Raw genomic sequence first — 16,110 nt, 5'->3', positions numbered from 1 at the left:
ACCTCCTTCCAATACTCCTTGGGCAGAGCAGACCTGTCCTCAGGGGCCCCCAGTCTGGGGGAGACACAGCCCTGTCCTCAGGGAGCCCCAGTCTGGGGGAAACACAGCCCTGTCCTCAGGGAGCCCCAGTCTGAGGGGGAACACAGCCCTGTCCTTAGGGAGCCCCAGTCTGAGGGGGGACACAGCCCTGTCCTCAGGGAGCCCCAGTCTGAGGGGGTTCAGCCCTGTCCTCAGGGAGCCCCGGTCCGAGGGAAGAAGGAAGCACATATCCTGGCTTTAGCAAGACTCTCGAAGAGCAAAACCAAAATCATGGTCAGCAAGGAACAGGACAAATGCAAAGCGAGAGCGACCAGACACAGTCCCTGCGAGCTGCCGGCTCGTTCACACCAAGGCTTCTGACCCCGAGGCCTTTCCCTGCCACGCCGCACTGTCCACCTCCCCAGGGACATGGGTGCCTTGTGGCCCCAGGTTTGCTGTGAGGTTGAGAAAGGGGCGAAGGGGTTGCTATCTCCCAGCAAGAGAATGAATCTGAGCCCAGGGCCAGGAAATGGGACAAACTGGGGTGGGGGAAGGTAGCATAGGGGGATCAAGGAAAGAAGCTGGATCCAGGACAAATTTTAAAAGATTTTAAAATTCTAAAGGACTCAACGATTTTAAAATCCGCTTCCCCGGCTGTGGGAGGCAGGAGCAGTGTGAGGGAGAGAGAATGGAGAAGCCACCGAGGCTCTGGGTGGCAGCGGCCGGGCAGGCTCCCAGGCGGAGAGGCAGAGAGGAACCCCGACTACGGGAGTGTCACCAGCCTACGTGCTGGGGCCCAGGAAGGGCGGCCTGGGACAGGGCTGTTTCACAGCTCACAACCCTCCGCCAGCCCACCTTGTTATGCGCAGGATAACAAGGGTCTGGGGACAGCGTCTTCCCACCCTGTCGGGCACCTGCAGGCCTGCCAGTCAGACCTTATCCTTCCTAACGCTGACCCCCAGGCACCCAGGGCAGCCTCCCTGCCGGCTCTCCTCCGTCCCCTGCTCTCTGTCACAAGCAAACCCTGAACCGGTCCCTCCTCGGGAGACAGAAGTCTCTGGCGGTTCAGTGAGGTACGTCAGCTTGCGGCACAACTCCTTCTAGAAGGCCCTGCATTTTAAAAGACTTCACCTGGAAGGGCAATGACAACCTGAAAGTCTAATGGTGGGGACTTCTGGCAGCAGGAAGAGTCACATCCCAACACCCCCTAATGCGTTTATGAGCAAACTTAGGGCAAGGACAGAGGCAGAGAGTGGGGGGCACGTGGTCTGATTTCAGTAACTGGAGGGCTCGTCTCAGGCCCTGAGCACATCTCCTATCTGGATGCCTGAAAGCCCTCCCAGGGTCAGACCAGTGGTGGATAACCCAGAGCAGTGCTGGATCAGGGCTGACCCCAAGGCGAGCGAGACTGATGTCACAGCCTTCTCTGGCAGCCTATTTGGGGTGAGAAAAGAGGGAGGCAGAAGGACCAGGGGAAGGGAGAGGACAGAGCCCTTGGGCATAAACCATCAAACCACCCATTTACCTGACACTCAGCCAGCAGCAGCGTGACCCTGATGATGCCCGCCTGCCACAGCTGGTCAGGGCCTGGCACACCACGACTACTGGTACCCGCCTGCCATACCTGTTTATACACTGTTCTGCAGGCTACACACTCACAGAATCTGTTTTGAACACCTGCTATATGCCTGACACCTCTGAGCATCACAACCACTTGACAAAGGTAGGCACAGTTAACCCCATTTTACAGGTAGAGAAATGGAGTCTCTAAGAGGCCAAGCAACCTGCCCCAGATCAGCCAGCCAGGATGCAGCAGAATCAGGATTCAGACCCCTAGCTCTTTGCCTCCAAAAGCCAAAAGTTAGCAGCCACACTCACTGCTAGCAGTCAACAGTGGCCACATGCCATCTCTCCTCTACCCTTCCCAAGGCCTGGACTGGCCAACATTCAGTGTCCTCCCAGCAGGTCCTCTCGCCGGTGCGGACCCCGGGCAGGCTGCACAGTTCCCCGGCCTCTGCTCAGGGCCAGCTGGGAGGACGTGGAGGCGGTGTGTGGACAGACGTGTGTTACAGGGAGTGTCAGGGATCACTGCGTCCCTGAGAGTCTGTGTGAGTGCGGCTGTCAGTTATCCCTCACCAGCAGCAAATATTAAGAGCCAGGGCTGGCTCCTGGCTGGGCAGTGGTCCCCAGATGCCCATCTTGGCTAGGGGTACAGCAGGTCCAGGCACAGTCCTGCTTATCAGCCCAGCTTTATCTTGCCCAGGAGCTGCTGGTAAGTCAGCCAGGGACTTGGCTCCGGTCTTGTCAACACCAGGAGGCAGCCAGCCACATGCCAGGAGGCCCAGGGATATTTCATTAAGTCAGACCCTGGTGTTGGAAATAAAACCCCCAATTAAACACTTCCCCTCCCGGAAACTGCAGCGGCGTCTGTAATCAAGCTAACAGCCGCCCTTCCACGTGGATGCGGGCACTCAGGGCTGCGGAGAGCCGCTCATGAATCCATTAGCTCCTGCGCTCTGGCAACAGCGGCCAGCAAGGACGCCTGGGCCCCTATCTTACAGACCGGGAGGCCCTCCCCAAAAGTGGTGGAATACAGGTCAGAGGTGGGCTGGAGCTGAAGGCACCAGCTTGGGGTGGGCGTGAGGGTTGGTGCATCCTCACGGCCCAGGAGAAGGAGCTCAGGTTCTGAACTGCACAGACTCAATTTCAGATCCTGGTTCTGCCTCAGCCAGCTATGGGACCTGGAGCAGACCTCCTGGGTCTCAGTTTCCTCATTTGAAGCCATAATGACTCCCCAGGTCTGCGGTGTGGTTAGGAGATAAAGCAAGTCAAGTGCCTGGTGCATGGGAGGCCTTCAAAACATGGTCACAGTGGGAGTCCTGTTGCTGCCCGATCCCAATTTCTCACAAGGGCACCCCTTCACTGAGGCTGGGGCTCAGGACCCCACCTCAGGCAGATGTCCTCCAAAGCCAAGCCCTGGCCTCTGTCGCCTCGGGCAACGCGACCTGCCATGAGAGTTCCCATGCTCAGCATTACTCAAGGGAGGCACCTGTCAGAGTTTCCGAGACTTGTGAGTGATAGGCTATTTTAAAAGCATTTTATGACTCTCATATAATTAGAACTGAGCTAACAAAGAGGTAGAGATCAGGAGGGGTACAGCTAATGAGACCGGAATGATTAGTAACAAGCAGACAGGCTGTGTGTCGGTAACCGGAGGCTGCTGGAGAGCCCTCAGGGAGCAGCGGCCTCTCTGAAGCCATCCAGCCTCTGGTTTACAGCAGAAACTTTGTTGGCACCAAGCATCCCCTTTGAACACCTTCCTTCCCTGACTCACCTGCTCCTGGCCTCTCCTTGGGACCCAGATTCTGAATCAGAGGGTCAGATCCCAGAGCTCACTTCCCAGGACACCGTGCAGCCCTGAGGCCTGGACCCCATCTCCAAAGTGGTGCCTGGAGGGAAGACCCTCCTGGAGGGTCTTCTTTGCCCTCTCCACCTGCCTGTTCTTTCAGGCCTGTCCCGATGTCACCTCTCTCCGCAGCCACACCCCGGGCAGAAGAGATGGCTCTGACCTCCCTTGACACACTTCCTGGGCGACTGAGCTGACCTCTCCAGCCCTGCGGTGAGGGGGTCACCCCTTCTCCCATGTACTCTCACGCCCCTAAGAAGGAATCTCACTGGCATGCCGAGCTTGGGACACAGACCTAACCCGGGTGCCCGGTAACTGCCTTGAATGTAATTCCTTCTCTAGTCGTTCGTGGCTCAGCCTGCTCTGCACCCCGGGAGGCTGACCCCTGCGGACAGCATCACTTGGACTCTCTGACCTCTACCAGGTTTGACCAGAAGGCAGGAGGGCAGATGGAGGGAGAGGCTAGGGCATTTCTCTCTGGCTCCCTTCCTGCCTCGATTCTGAGGTTCTGGGGGTGACTTCGGCCCTGCTGATGGCCCCTCTGTCACCAGCTGTCACGGGAGCCCCACAGCCCCATTCTTGCCTCACTCAGGTCTAGAGATGCTAAGCTTCCCACAGCTGCAGTCCTTGGTGCTTTGTGTACCTACTGGCCCCTCAGTCCTGCCCAGCCTCTGTAAGTGACCCCACCATTTCCATTCTCTTCGAATTGCCAGCTGAGTGTGTTTTCTGGTGGGACCCTGCCTGAGACACCCCCTTCCTCCGCCCACCTTAACCCATACTCATAGGCTACTCCCTTTCTCAGCCTAAGAAAGGCCCAGAACTGCCACCTCCTGCTCCCGTGTGCCCTGGGTGGGGGTGAGGGAAGCCCCCGGTGCCAGCCTCTGCCCAGGTGACAGCCAGGCCAGGCCAGAGACAGCAATTATGCTGCGGGAGCCCAGGTGGGTGTCTCTAGGGGTCCCTAGCTCAGGGAGGGGGTGGGGGAGGACAGTGGGTGATTCTGAGTGTTAAAAAAGGGCATGAATTAGCTCGGTGAGTCAGGGAGGGGGTGGAGGCTGGCAGGGGGCCTGCGCAGCGGCCGTTATCTTCGTGTAGAAAGCAATAAAACTGTGTTCGCTCATAAACGGGCACCACCAGGACCTATTTCCTGCTCAAATAAAATTAAAGGTGATGGATGGAGCTGAGAGCAGCAGGCAGAGTGGGGGCGGCTTAGTGCTGAGTGATGGGCCCTGTCCTGCCCCTGGCTCCGGGGGGTCTAGAGGCGCAGCCCAGGCTGCCTGGCAGCCAGTCCCAAACCTCAGGGAGGCAGGGAAAGTGTAGGTATTTCAGGAGGTGGGGGAGGTAAGAAGGGTGGGTGAAAAAAATTAACAGCAACCATTTTTCAAGAACCTGCAATCCTCCTAACACCCCCATCCCCCGGCTCTATCCCATGTCCCAGGTGATCCAGCTGAGGCACAAAGAGGTCTGAGAATTCGCTCGGTTCACACAGCCACCCAGAACATCGGCAAGCAGACCACTAGACTGTAGGACTCGGCTTTTCTATCTCTAGAAAGAGGGCAGGCAGCTCACTGCTCTCCTTCAAGCTGTGCCCAGCCAGCAGAGGCCCCAGCCACTCACCTGTCTCCATGCCCAGGAACACACACACACACGCACACACACACACACATGCTCGCACACTCAAGGAAGTCTGGTATAGCAATTAAACACACTGACTCTAAACCAGACTCCTGAGTCCTGGGTCTGCTATTTACAAGCTGTGTGAGCTTGGAAAAGTCATCTAGCATCTCTGTGCCTCAGTTTCTGCCTCTGTAAAATGGGAAGATAATCAGAGTGCTGGCCTCAGAAGGTTACTGCTAGGATTAAATGAGCTTAGGTGTGTAAAGTGCTTACAACAGGTCACAGAAGTGCTGTGTGAAGGCCCAGTCTGTCTTAGCCAGGTGCCTGCCTGTTTCCTGGTCCAGGCTCTCCCTGTGCACCTCAGGGTGAGGGGTGTGTCCTGGGAGGGTTCAGAAGGAGAGATTCTCTTTAGGACTCCTGCCGGGACTTCATATGACCTCAGTCCTCAGTTCTGAGGTGAAGCTCATGCCAGGCCCTGCCAAGTGCCCTGATGTTCTACTAAAGGGCCTCCTCCTCCAGAAAGACCTCTGGCTTCCCATAGTACAACCTCATTTTCACACTTGCTTCTGGGCTGGTTTCTGCTTGGCCTCAGGTCCCTTCAGGCCACAGTGGTTAAGCTCACAAGCTGGGTTCAAATCCTGGCTCTGCCATTTATCACATCATTTGAAGCAAGTGGCTTATACTTTCTGGGGCCTCAGTTTCCTCATATGCACAAGCAGCATGACCATGGGGTAGTTGTAAAGATTGAATGAACAGCCTGCTTTTAGGCAATACTTGGCACATAGTAGGTGCTCAATAAATATCAGCTATTATTATAATCATTTTTGTAAGAGAGTGTTTTTTCTCCCCTTATTGAGACTGAACTCCTTGAGGCAGGGTGCTTGTCCCCTGTTAGCCTCCCTGACACCTGGGATAGATGGGGGGGGGGGCCTACTAACTATCCCCTCCAGTCAGAGCTCCCCCTGCAGCCTCTGCAGGTTGCTGTACTCCAGGAGCCCCCGCTCACTTACCCGGTCACACCTTCCCCAGTGTAGGGTGTCCCCTGCAGGCAGGAGTGAGCTGGGGAGGCCCTAAGGGACAGCCCCCCAATGCCCTAATCACTCCTCCCACTGGGTCCATCTGACCAGTGAAGCCCTGGAGAGTCAGGAGGTGGCTAGGTGCCACTAGCAGGAACAGGGCACCCATCACACATACATACATGCATGCACACACACACATCAGAGCGATGGCACCTCTGGTAATGCCCCTCCCTTGGAACCCCAGGACCTGTTCCCACCTGGCTCCTCTCCTGGCTAGTGGATGAGGGGCTCACATTTGTCTCTTAAGTCAGACCCCACACTTCCGCCCCCACCGGCCCCAGGCCCAGGTTACACGCAATAACCCCCCTGCCCCCTCTCCCCAAGGAAAGACAGGCAGACCACCCATAAGGAGTCCTAAAGACCTTCTGGGGTGGGGAAGGCTATGTCCCAGTGGAAAGGAAGCGGTGTGCACCCCATCCCAACTCCACCCACCAGGGAGAGTGGTCCACGCGTGGGGGAGGGGACTCACCACTGTTGGCCCAGGGCAGGTACCAGGGGCAGCTGACATTCACAAAGGAGCCAGGTGGCCCATCTGGCCAGCAGGCATAGTCATCGAAGGTCCGGTTGCAGAACAGGCCTGGGTGCAGGGGGAACAGTCCAGAGTCCTGGCTTGGCTGAGGCATCTCCCCACCGGGGGGCTGGCAGGGCAGAAACCTGCGCTCTGCTAACCTCTGCTGAGCGCTCACTGTATGCCAAGCACTCTACCCACCCAGCAGGGGCCAAGCAAGCGGACTTGGCCAGGTCCCAGCAGCAGGACTTTGAGAAAGTTTAATGTCTCTGTTCCCTTATCTGTAAAATGGAAGTAATCCTGGTTCCACAGGGCTTTGTGGGGACAGACAGGACACGTCATGTAGATAACCTGAGCATAGCAAGTGCTCAATACACGATCCCCATAGGCTGACTTCAGGGATGCGCTGCAGACGAGGGGAAATGGTAGCTCACACGGCTGTTAGAACCTTCGTAAGGTCACTGTATTGATGGCAAGAGCAGGATTTGAACCCAGGCCCGTAGATCTCCTAAACCTCCCCAATCCCCCCCAAAACATTTATTACTATGAATATGCAGTTGGGCCTCCAGCCCTGCACACACCGGGAAGTGCTGAGCGGTACACGGAATGGAGAGGCCAGGTCCTTGCTCCTGAGGGGCCCAAGCCCGGGACAAGGGAGATAGACAGCAACGAGATAGCACCCCAGAGCACAGGGCAGATGTGGCGTCCTGGAGAGGCCACTGATGCCCCACCAAGGGGCGGGGCCTTCAAAGCCTGGGGGCGTTAGTTGGGTGGGGGCCCCCTGGACTCACCTGTGGCTGGGGGTGGAGCCTCGGTCAGGAAGCGCTGGCACTGGCGCCGGTATTCTCGCCATTTCTGCACCGTCTCCGAGAGGGACACTGTGGCACCCTGGGGGGAGGGCAGAAATGGGGGCCCTTGGGTTGCAGCCAACCTCTCCCTTAGCCCCCGCCCCCAGCACACTTGGTTTCTGGATGTCCAGGGGACCTCAAGCCCCAAACCCATCAGGGGTTGGCGCCTCTGAGAAGGGGAGGGACTCAGCTGCGCTTCAGAGGGAATTTTCCCGTCTTTATCCCCCCAGGGGTCAGGTGTCCAGCAAGTGTCTACTGACTTCACGTTGTTGGGGGATGAGTGGGGGGAAGGGAGGGGAGAGTGTGCCGATCATGGTCTCATCTGGCCTCTCCTAAGAGAAAGTTCCTGAGAACCCCAGGCTCTGTGACTGCCAGGGGCTCCTCTCCCAGTGCCCAGTCAGCCTGCCTATGAAATCCTCACACTTTCAGCCATTCTAGAAGCAGAAATGCAGGCCCAGAGTGGGAGAGGGACTCGGTCAAGGTCACACAGCACCCCAAGGGGCAGGGCTAAGGCCAGACCCTGGGGTGCCTCAAATCAGCGATGGTGCTGGAGCACTCGGGGGCTGGGGGGGCGGTGGGATTCAGTGCTCAGAGCCTGGTAATTTTATCTCTTCTGCTCAAAGCAATCACGTGGGGGAGGCAACACTACCTCCCCCGCCAGTGTCCACTTTTAACATTACAACCCAGGTCAAATATCAGCTCAGCTTCGGTCAATTGGAGAGGGAGGCGTCCTGAGGACCTGGGGTGAAGGCATCAGAAAAGTTCCAGAACTCCGAGGAGATCAGGCCTGTAATGGGAGGGGTCCCCACCTGTGACTAGGGGAATAGGAACCTCACTTTTAGATAAGGTAACAACTGGCCCTTTAGCACCGAGACCCAAAAGGACCCACCCAAGTGAGAAGGTCCCTTCTGAACATTTGTGCACCTCCTTTAGTTATGTCTCAGAACTGTTTCTTTTTTTTTTTTTTTTTTTTAATTTGTATTTTTTTCTTGAACAGGCTTACGATGATACATATTCTACATGTTGAGGCTGCCGGTGCCAAAATGAACAGGGAGCCTCCGTGTATAAAATTTAGGACCTAGACATAATTTAAAACAAAATTCCTCTTTTGAAATTACAAAAATAGACACATGCTGAAAAAAAAAAAAGCTTGTTTTCAGAAGCTTGACGGGCGATGCCCTAAGCACTTACTGGGTCTGGTTTCTAAGTAAAGCTGCCCAAGGTAGAGCTGAGTCCTGGCCTATGAGACACGCCCATAAAAGACACAGGTTGTCATGTGCTGGCCCCTGCAGAATAGGGACCCCAGGGAGGGGACCAAGCTTGCTTGAGCCCCAGCCACACTCTTGGAGTAAGTGTGCTGAGGCCCCACGGGCTGCCTGAAGGATGGAGCTCTTCTGAGGGCAAAGTTCAAGTGCATTTGTTAAATAAATAAATAAAACGAACAAGGAATGGACCTCGACAGCAGCGAGGGCAGAGGCAGGATTGTAGCTACCGCTGACGCGCCAGGACAGTGCTCAGGAGAGCCGGGCCCGGTGGGAACTCCCCGCCCTCCCGAGCCCCTCTTCCCTCTGCTCCGGCCCTGGCCCTCCGCGGCTGGTGGGAAGGGCAGAGAGGCTGGGCCATCTCCCTGGATCTGTCCTTCCAGGAGGAAAGCAGGCAGGAAGCAAGGCCACTGCTGGGAACCCGGACAGAAGGTATGTCTGGGCTCGGGAGGGGGGACAATGGAAACCAGAAGTCTCAGGGTGGGGTGGGGGTGGGGTCAAAGGCTAAGGTCAGCACCGCGAAGGCCAGCCTGGCCACCAACGCCTCAGGGAGCTTCAAGACACCGGCAGCCCTGTCACCTGCTCTGTCTTCAGACAGGGGCTCCCTGAGGACAGGGTCATGTCTCCCCTCAGACTGGGGACTCCCTGAGGACAGGGCCGTGTCTCCCCTCAGACTGGGGCTCCAGTTTTAAGTTACAAGGATGTAGTGCACAGCATAGGGAATATAATCAATAATAGGGTAACAACCATGCACACTGGACTTACCGTGATCATGTCATAAGTTATATAAATGTCTAATCACTACGTTGTACACACGAAACTAATATAACATCACGTCATTATAATTAAAAATAAATTAAAAAAATAAAGTGCTATGAGCACACACACACACACACACACGCACACACACAAATAACAGGGGCTGTTTGTCCCCTCAGAGAGCTTCCTGACAATGGGGGTCCATTCATCTCCCTGCATCAGCTTAGGGTCTCCAGTACTGCTCCCCTGCCTCCCCCGCCCTCCCCCAGCACTAACTACCTGGCCTCGGGCCTCTCCCCACCAGGTGTCAAGGAAGCCGCAGGTGCCAGGCTCTGGGTGGCGGTGGGGGGATGCGCGGGCATGGGGAAGAAGATGTAGGACACAGCTCTGGCCTAAGCATCCCCAGGCCAGGGCTGTGTCCTTACTTGTGGGTGGGGTGGGTCCTTGATTTGCAGGATGTGACAGAGAAGGCGGTGGTGGCCCTGTTCAGGGAGTGGCTGGGCCGGGCTCAGCACAGACTCCAGACTCCTGGGAGGCTATGAGCTGGGGGTAAATGGAGAGTGGGTGGGGGAGAGACCGGGCTAGCGAGGGTGGAGGGTGGGCATTGCAGCAGGACCCAGCAAGGACAAAAGTGCAGAGGTAGGGACACTGGTGCTCCGGGGAGCGGGAAAGCTTTGACTGGTGTTCAGGGGGTTTTCTGGGACAGGGACAGAGCAGCAGGCAGGACCTGGGACAGAGGTGAGGATCTGGTCACCACCAGTGCAGCCAGGCCCAGGTGCTCAGGTGAACTCAGTAACACCGTGGAGGTGAACAGCCCTGGCTTTGGGCTCAGACTTGAGCCTGACACTGAATTAATTAATTAATCCCCCATAAATTAAGCTTGTGACCTTGTGCAAGAGTCTTAACTTCTAGCCTCAAAATGGGAATAATGAGTCCCTACCCACCCAGCTTGTTGCGAGGCACAGGCAAGTTAACGCTTAGCGCGGCCCTGGCACAGGCAGAATGCCCGTCCACGGCACCAGTCTCACGATGCCTGCTGCCTGTGGGACAGGGGAGAGGGGAACAAGCAGCCTGGCATCCTGGGGAGTCTGGGCCCCACCCTTCTCTCACTTTTAGGATCAACAAACTCCCCAAAGCAGGAAACAAACATATTTTCACCCAAGGACCAATCATCTGCTTAATTTGTGGCATCTTCCAGCAGCCACCATAGCCAAGTGTGGACACTGGGGACTCCATGCCCAAGGGCAGGGAACAGTGAGGAGGGGCAAGGCCCTGTCACCCGCCCAGGGCCCCACTGCGTTCCCCTGTGGTTTGAGGTCTTGCTCTGAGCAGTGAGGCGGGGCTGGGGGTGCTGGGTGGTGGGAAGACACAGTGGTGGAGGCCCCTGCCCCTCCCAGGGCAGCAGAGCTGGCCCAGAGCACAGGGCAGTGGTGAGGGGGCCCTCGGGGCCTGGGTGAGGGCAGGTGGGCAGTTTTTAAAATCGGAACTTGCCAGGCTTCCTGGGATCTCTCTGAGGGGGGTGAAGGCAAATGAGGGTGGAGCTTACAATAGGAGGGGGCGTCTCTCAGAGGTAGGAGTTTGGGAAGGAAGCAGGGGGTGAGAAAGAGGTGCCAGGAGTGAGCGGTGTGTGAGCACTGGACAGGGAGTCACAAAGCACCAGGAGCTCTGGCCTCTCCGCCTCTAGTTTAAATCTCTGCTGGGACTGAAGGAACACATTTAATTTTTATGAGCCTCAGTTCCCTCTCCTATAAAATGGGCATATCAGTCCCCTCAGAGGGTTCCCGCACAGACCCAGCGAGATAGGTTAGGTGAACACATCAGGAGGTGACAAGCCCTGCAGCAGTGGGCACCGTGAGGAAGAAGAGGCGCGAAGAGGAAGGATGCGGGTGGGGGGGGCGCTCGAGGCGCTGGGCGTCCCCACAGCCTGGGAAGGCGGCTCTCCAAAGACTGGCGCTCGCCGGAAAAATCCCTCCTAGGGTTTTACTTCCCCGTGTGGATAAGTGCATTGGGTTCTTTCCTTTCCTGGCACAGGCATGACAAGGGAAGGAGGCAAGAGAGCCCGCCTGCCTGGGCTGAGGCGGGAAAGGGCAGAGCCTCGTGGAGAAGAGGTTCCACAGGCAGCCATCTGCCCCGAAGGCTCCTCCCAGGACCCCACACTCCTTCCTCTCTGTGCCCTGGAGGGGGGCTGTCGGCCCCCGGCTCTTAGACACCCCTCCTTTTTTTGTCTTAAGGGCTCCAGAGACATGAGCCAAAGGGCAGGGAAAGGAAAACTGCCCACAAACAACCCTCGCGCGGATACGCTGTCACACACATTGTCCCCCACGCCATCGAGCACATGCTACTTACTGAGACATGACCCAGGGTCTCTCTCACGCACAAACACACAGTCAGATACACACTCGCATACTGAGACACTGCCCCCAAGACACACACACACAGGCCCCTTGACTGACATATACTCAACTCACGGTGTCACAGACACGCACACAGAGACACAACCACACATTCTGTGACAAGCACTCTGTCTCTCACCCACATGCAGACTCAGACTAGCAGACACCCCATCACACACACACACACCCCTTCCCACAGACACAGTATCACACTGTCAGACACAACTGCATGCTGAGATGCTTCACACACAGTGACTCACACACATGCAGGCTGTCACACACAAGATGTGTACAAACACACAGAGAAACAGGCCCATGGTCTGTCTCTCGCTCCCTGTTTCTATATCTCTGCATCACTGTATCCCTCTAACACACACACACACACACACACCCCGGAGCCTGCAGAGAGGCAGGTGGCAGCTCAGGCATCGGAGGGCAGGGTGTGATCTGCTGGTTGCTCCTGCCCCGGCAGCCACTGGGGTCCACACCCGGGAATGAGCCCAGCTCAGAACAATGCCCACGGGGGCCGCTGTGCACCCTGGACTCCCTCTGCCCTCCACCGGAGTGCGGAGCCGGGCCTCCCACAGCCCCTCTCCAAGCCCTGTCTTCCGCCCTGGGGAAGGCTTCCAGATTCCCGAGGACAGATGGGTCAGCTCTGCCAAGTGACCAAAGCCGTCCAGGGTGCCAGTGTCTCAGTCCTCGCCATAACCTGGTGTGGTAGAGCATGTGATCCCTACTTACAGATGAGGAAACTGAGGCTAGGGACAGTCAAGGCATCTACCCAAGATCACCAGCTATGTGGACCCAGGTTTGTCTGGTTCTAATTTTGGGTGTCAAAGGCCTGCCTGTCCCCCAGTAGAACAGCTCCATCACAGGGGTAATGGAGAGGTAATGAACAGGAGTGGGGGCGGTCCTTCCCAGCAGGAATGGGGTGGCCTAGCTTCCCTTCTTCAGAGCTCAACTGCGCCATCCCCTTGCCTGCAAGGAACCTCTCCAGCCTGGGCAGACACTCTGTGGCCTTCCTTCAGTCCCACCTGGGTAGGTAGGCATTAGGCACGAGCCCAGCCCCGCACCCCTTGTTCCTCTCTGATCTCAAACCACTGGGTCACCTTACACAGGAAACCCTTCTTTTCTGAGCTTTTGTCCCCCCATCAGTGGCACAGACCGAGTAACTCTAGTCTTGCCAACCTCATGAACAGAAAATAGAATGCAAAATTAACCATTTTTTAGAGTTTTATACATAGGCATGAGGTTGTGTCACAATTATTGCAGTCTAATCTCAAAGTCCCTGTCCCTTATATCTCCACAGTAGCCAGGGATGTTCAAGGCCCCCCAACAAGAGCAGGCCCTGAAGTTCCACCTTCTCTTCTCAGGGCCTGACTTGTACTGCTCTCCTTTGGGCCCCAGCCTCGATATGGCCCCAGGATATTTGGCTTTTGCCCTTGGCCCAGGGCTGAGGAATGAGGGATCAGAAGAAAGGGCAGGTTCAAGGAGCCTGTCTCCTCTGGGTAAAGGAAGGACCTTTGGAGAGAAGACAAGCAGCCTCCAGAACCTCTCCTCTTCCCTTAATCCAAACCAGTCTGCACACTTGGCCTGGAGCAGGAAGGGACCCCCCAGCCCAGCCCAGCCCAGCCCAGTGGAGGAAGTAAATGTGAGGGAAGCAGGTAATGGGTCTGCAGTCCTGGCTCCAGAAGGATCCCAAGTGCACCAGGGAAGCCAAGCCTGGCTGAGGGGCTGGGAGAAGATGCTGGGGGGAGGGGGGTATCTCCTGTGGCTAGGGGCCCATAGCGGGGCTGGGGCACAGGGAGAGGGAGGTAATCTAGAAAGGATTTGGGGGCTGAAAATGGACTGGCACCCTTGCTGGGAGGCACATCTGTCCACATCTGGATTCTTAAGGGGTGGAGTAGGCCCCCACCAGGGCAATAACTCCTCCTCCTGCCTCCTCCCTGTGCTGGGTCACATTTCAAGGTCTGTATAGATCCACTCCCCACAGCTCTGGGGGTCGAGATGGGAGGCGATGGGAAGAGAGAGTTCCCAGCACAGGACAGGCCACCCAAGCCAGCGCCTCCTCTGCTCAAGCATCTCACAGCACCTTTGGACAACTCCCCTCGCCAAAAGCTGGCTGACCACAGTCCCCTGCCCCAGAGCCTGGGGACAGGAAAGGCAGGGAGGGCAGGAAGGCCAAGGAGGGGGCTTCAGAGGTCCTCCGGGTGGCCTGCTCTCCAGCCGCCGAGGAGGCCAAGGTGTCTGCGTGCCCCAGTGTGTGCTCTGGTGTGTGTTGTCCACCAGGGGGGTCAGAACGGAGGGAGGGGGACTCAGGCTAGTGTAGGAGGGGGCGCTGGCTGCTTCCAGAGGGCAGGAGCCTGGATGTTGTCTGCCTGCTGCAGGGGTTGGGGGGTGCGCGCGCATGTGACAAATTCCATCTGGGAGGTCACCAGGAAGGACAACAAGCTGTCACCGCAGGGTCCCTGGGGCTATGAGTCAAAGGCTGCGCTGGGGGGCCGGTGAGGGGTGATGGAGCCGGGTACCCACACCCCGGCCCCCGCACTCCCCGGGCCTCCTCGGGGTCCTGGACCAGCGAGGGAGCCGGCAGGCTGGGGGCAGGCGCTGCGGGGCAGGGCGCGGGGCGCAGCGGGGGAGGCTGAGGCTGGGGAGGGGGCGAGCCCGGGCTGGGGCGGGGCGCCTGGCGGGGTTTCCGAGGAGAGGGAGTTGGGAAAGTGTCGGGGCGACGCGGGCCGAAGTCAGCGCCCGGCGGCGGGGCAGCTGGCGCCCTGGCAGCGGGGCCCGGAGGCCGGGCAGCGGGCGCGCGCGGGGATGGGAGGGAGGGTCGCCCGCCGGCCCGGCCCCCCGACCCCCGACCCCCGCCCAGGGCGCCAGCTCCGCAGTCCCTGCTCCCCGGGAGGCTCCGGGCCCCCCGCCCGCGGTCGCGGAGTTTCTCCCAAGTCCCGCCGCCCCTGCCGGGACCCCGCGCGCGCCGCGCCCCCTCCGCGCCCCGGCCCCGCGGCCTCACCTGGGGGCGGGGGCCGGCCCTGCCCACCGCCCCGAGCAGCAGCAGCGCCAGGCGGAGCGGCCCGGGGGCGCCGGCCATGGCGGGGCGCTCAGGACCGGGCCATCGCTGCCACCTGCGGCACCGCGCGGCGGCTGATCCCGGGCGGCGGCGGGCGCGGGGGAGGAGCCGGCGCGGGGCCGCCCCGCCCGCGGGAGGGGCCAGGCGGGGTCCCCGGCCTTCCGCCCCGCGGCCCCGCTGCGCCCCCGCCGCCTCCCAGGGGCCCCCCGGCGAGGGAAAGCCAACCCCCCACCTACCCATTCGGGGCACCCCACGGGAAACTGAGGCCGGAGGAGCGCACGGGACTCATCCAAGGTCACACGGCCCGTCAGACCCCTCCAGGAAAACGTCGCCCCAAGAGCTGCGAGTGACTATTACGACGGGCCCCTCGGCGGGGCGGCCTCCCTCCCAAGACCCTGCTGACTCTGAGCCCTTCCCCGGGACGGCCGGGAGCAGAGGGGGGCCCAACGAAGGACGCACGGAGCCCTGGGGCGGCGGGGACGGATAGGGGCTCCCCCACTCCTGCAGCCCCCACGCCCCTCTCTGAATCGCGGGGCTTAGAACCTCCGTCGGCGCGGCAGCGTGGGCCGGGCCCGCGGCTCCCCCTGCGGCTCCCGCGCGGCCGGCTCCCCGCATTGCACCTGCCGGGGCGCACCCCACCCCCAAACGTGCGGCCTGGGCGCGACGGGCAGGCTGAGGGCGAGCGCGCCGGGACGGCCCTGACTTTCCGTCCCCTAGTGCCCGTGAAGACAGGGGTGGGAGAAGGGGGCTCAACCCCCACCACCAGCACCCCCAAAGAACTCTGACGTCGCCGCTGCGAAGGGCGATGGCGGCAGCGCTCAGCCCTGGGCCAGCGGCGGGCACGTCTGGACCAGGCCAAAGGGAGAGGTTCTGCCGGAGTAGCTGTTCCTCGGGGAGAGAAGGGAACTTCTTAAAGCCCAGAGGAGGCTGGATCCGCCGGGGAGGGGAGGGGGCAGGGGAGGGGGGAGGGGAGGGGGAAGGGGAGGGGAGGGGATGGGGGAGTGGAGGAAAGAGGGGGAAGGGGAGGAGGAAGGGGAGGGGAGGAGAGGAGAGGGGGAAGGGGAGGGGAGGGGATGGGGGAGTGGAGGAGAGGAGAGGGGGGAGGGGAGGGGGGGAGGGGAGAAGGAAGGGGGAGGGGAGGAAGGGAAGGGGGGAG

General features: G+C 59.1%; 1 protein-coding gene across 1 annotated transcript in view; it reads right to left on the bottom strand.

Moving 5' to 3' along the window:
* Positions 1-14,975, bottom strand: part of GLP1R (glucagon like peptide 1 receptor) — a 31,856-nt gene extending 16,881 nt beyond the window's left edge. Inside the window, exons 1-3 of the mRNA XM_087817111.1 lie at positions 14,898-14,975; positions 7,417-7,513; positions 6,587-6,694 (exon numbers count right to left, since the gene is read on the bottom strand). Of these exons, the coding sequence (XP_087673237.1) occupies positions 6,587-6,694; positions 7,417-7,513; positions 14,898-14,975 (283 nt within the window). The remainder of the gene's footprint in view (positions 1-6,586; positions 6,695-7,416; positions 7,514-14,897) is intronic.
* Between the last annotated feature and the right edge of the window lie 1,135 nt (positions 14,976-16,110).

This window comes from Miniopterus natalensis, chromosome 5 (assembly GCF_054644295.1).
Source record: "Miniopterus natalensis isolate mMinNat1 chromosome 5, mMinNat1.hap1, whole genome shotgun sequence".
Lineage (NCBI taxonomy): Eukaryota > Metazoa > Chordata > Mammalia > Chiroptera > Miniopteridae > Miniopterus > Miniopterus natalensis.
This window is presented reverse-complemented; position numbering and strand designations above follow the sequence as displayed.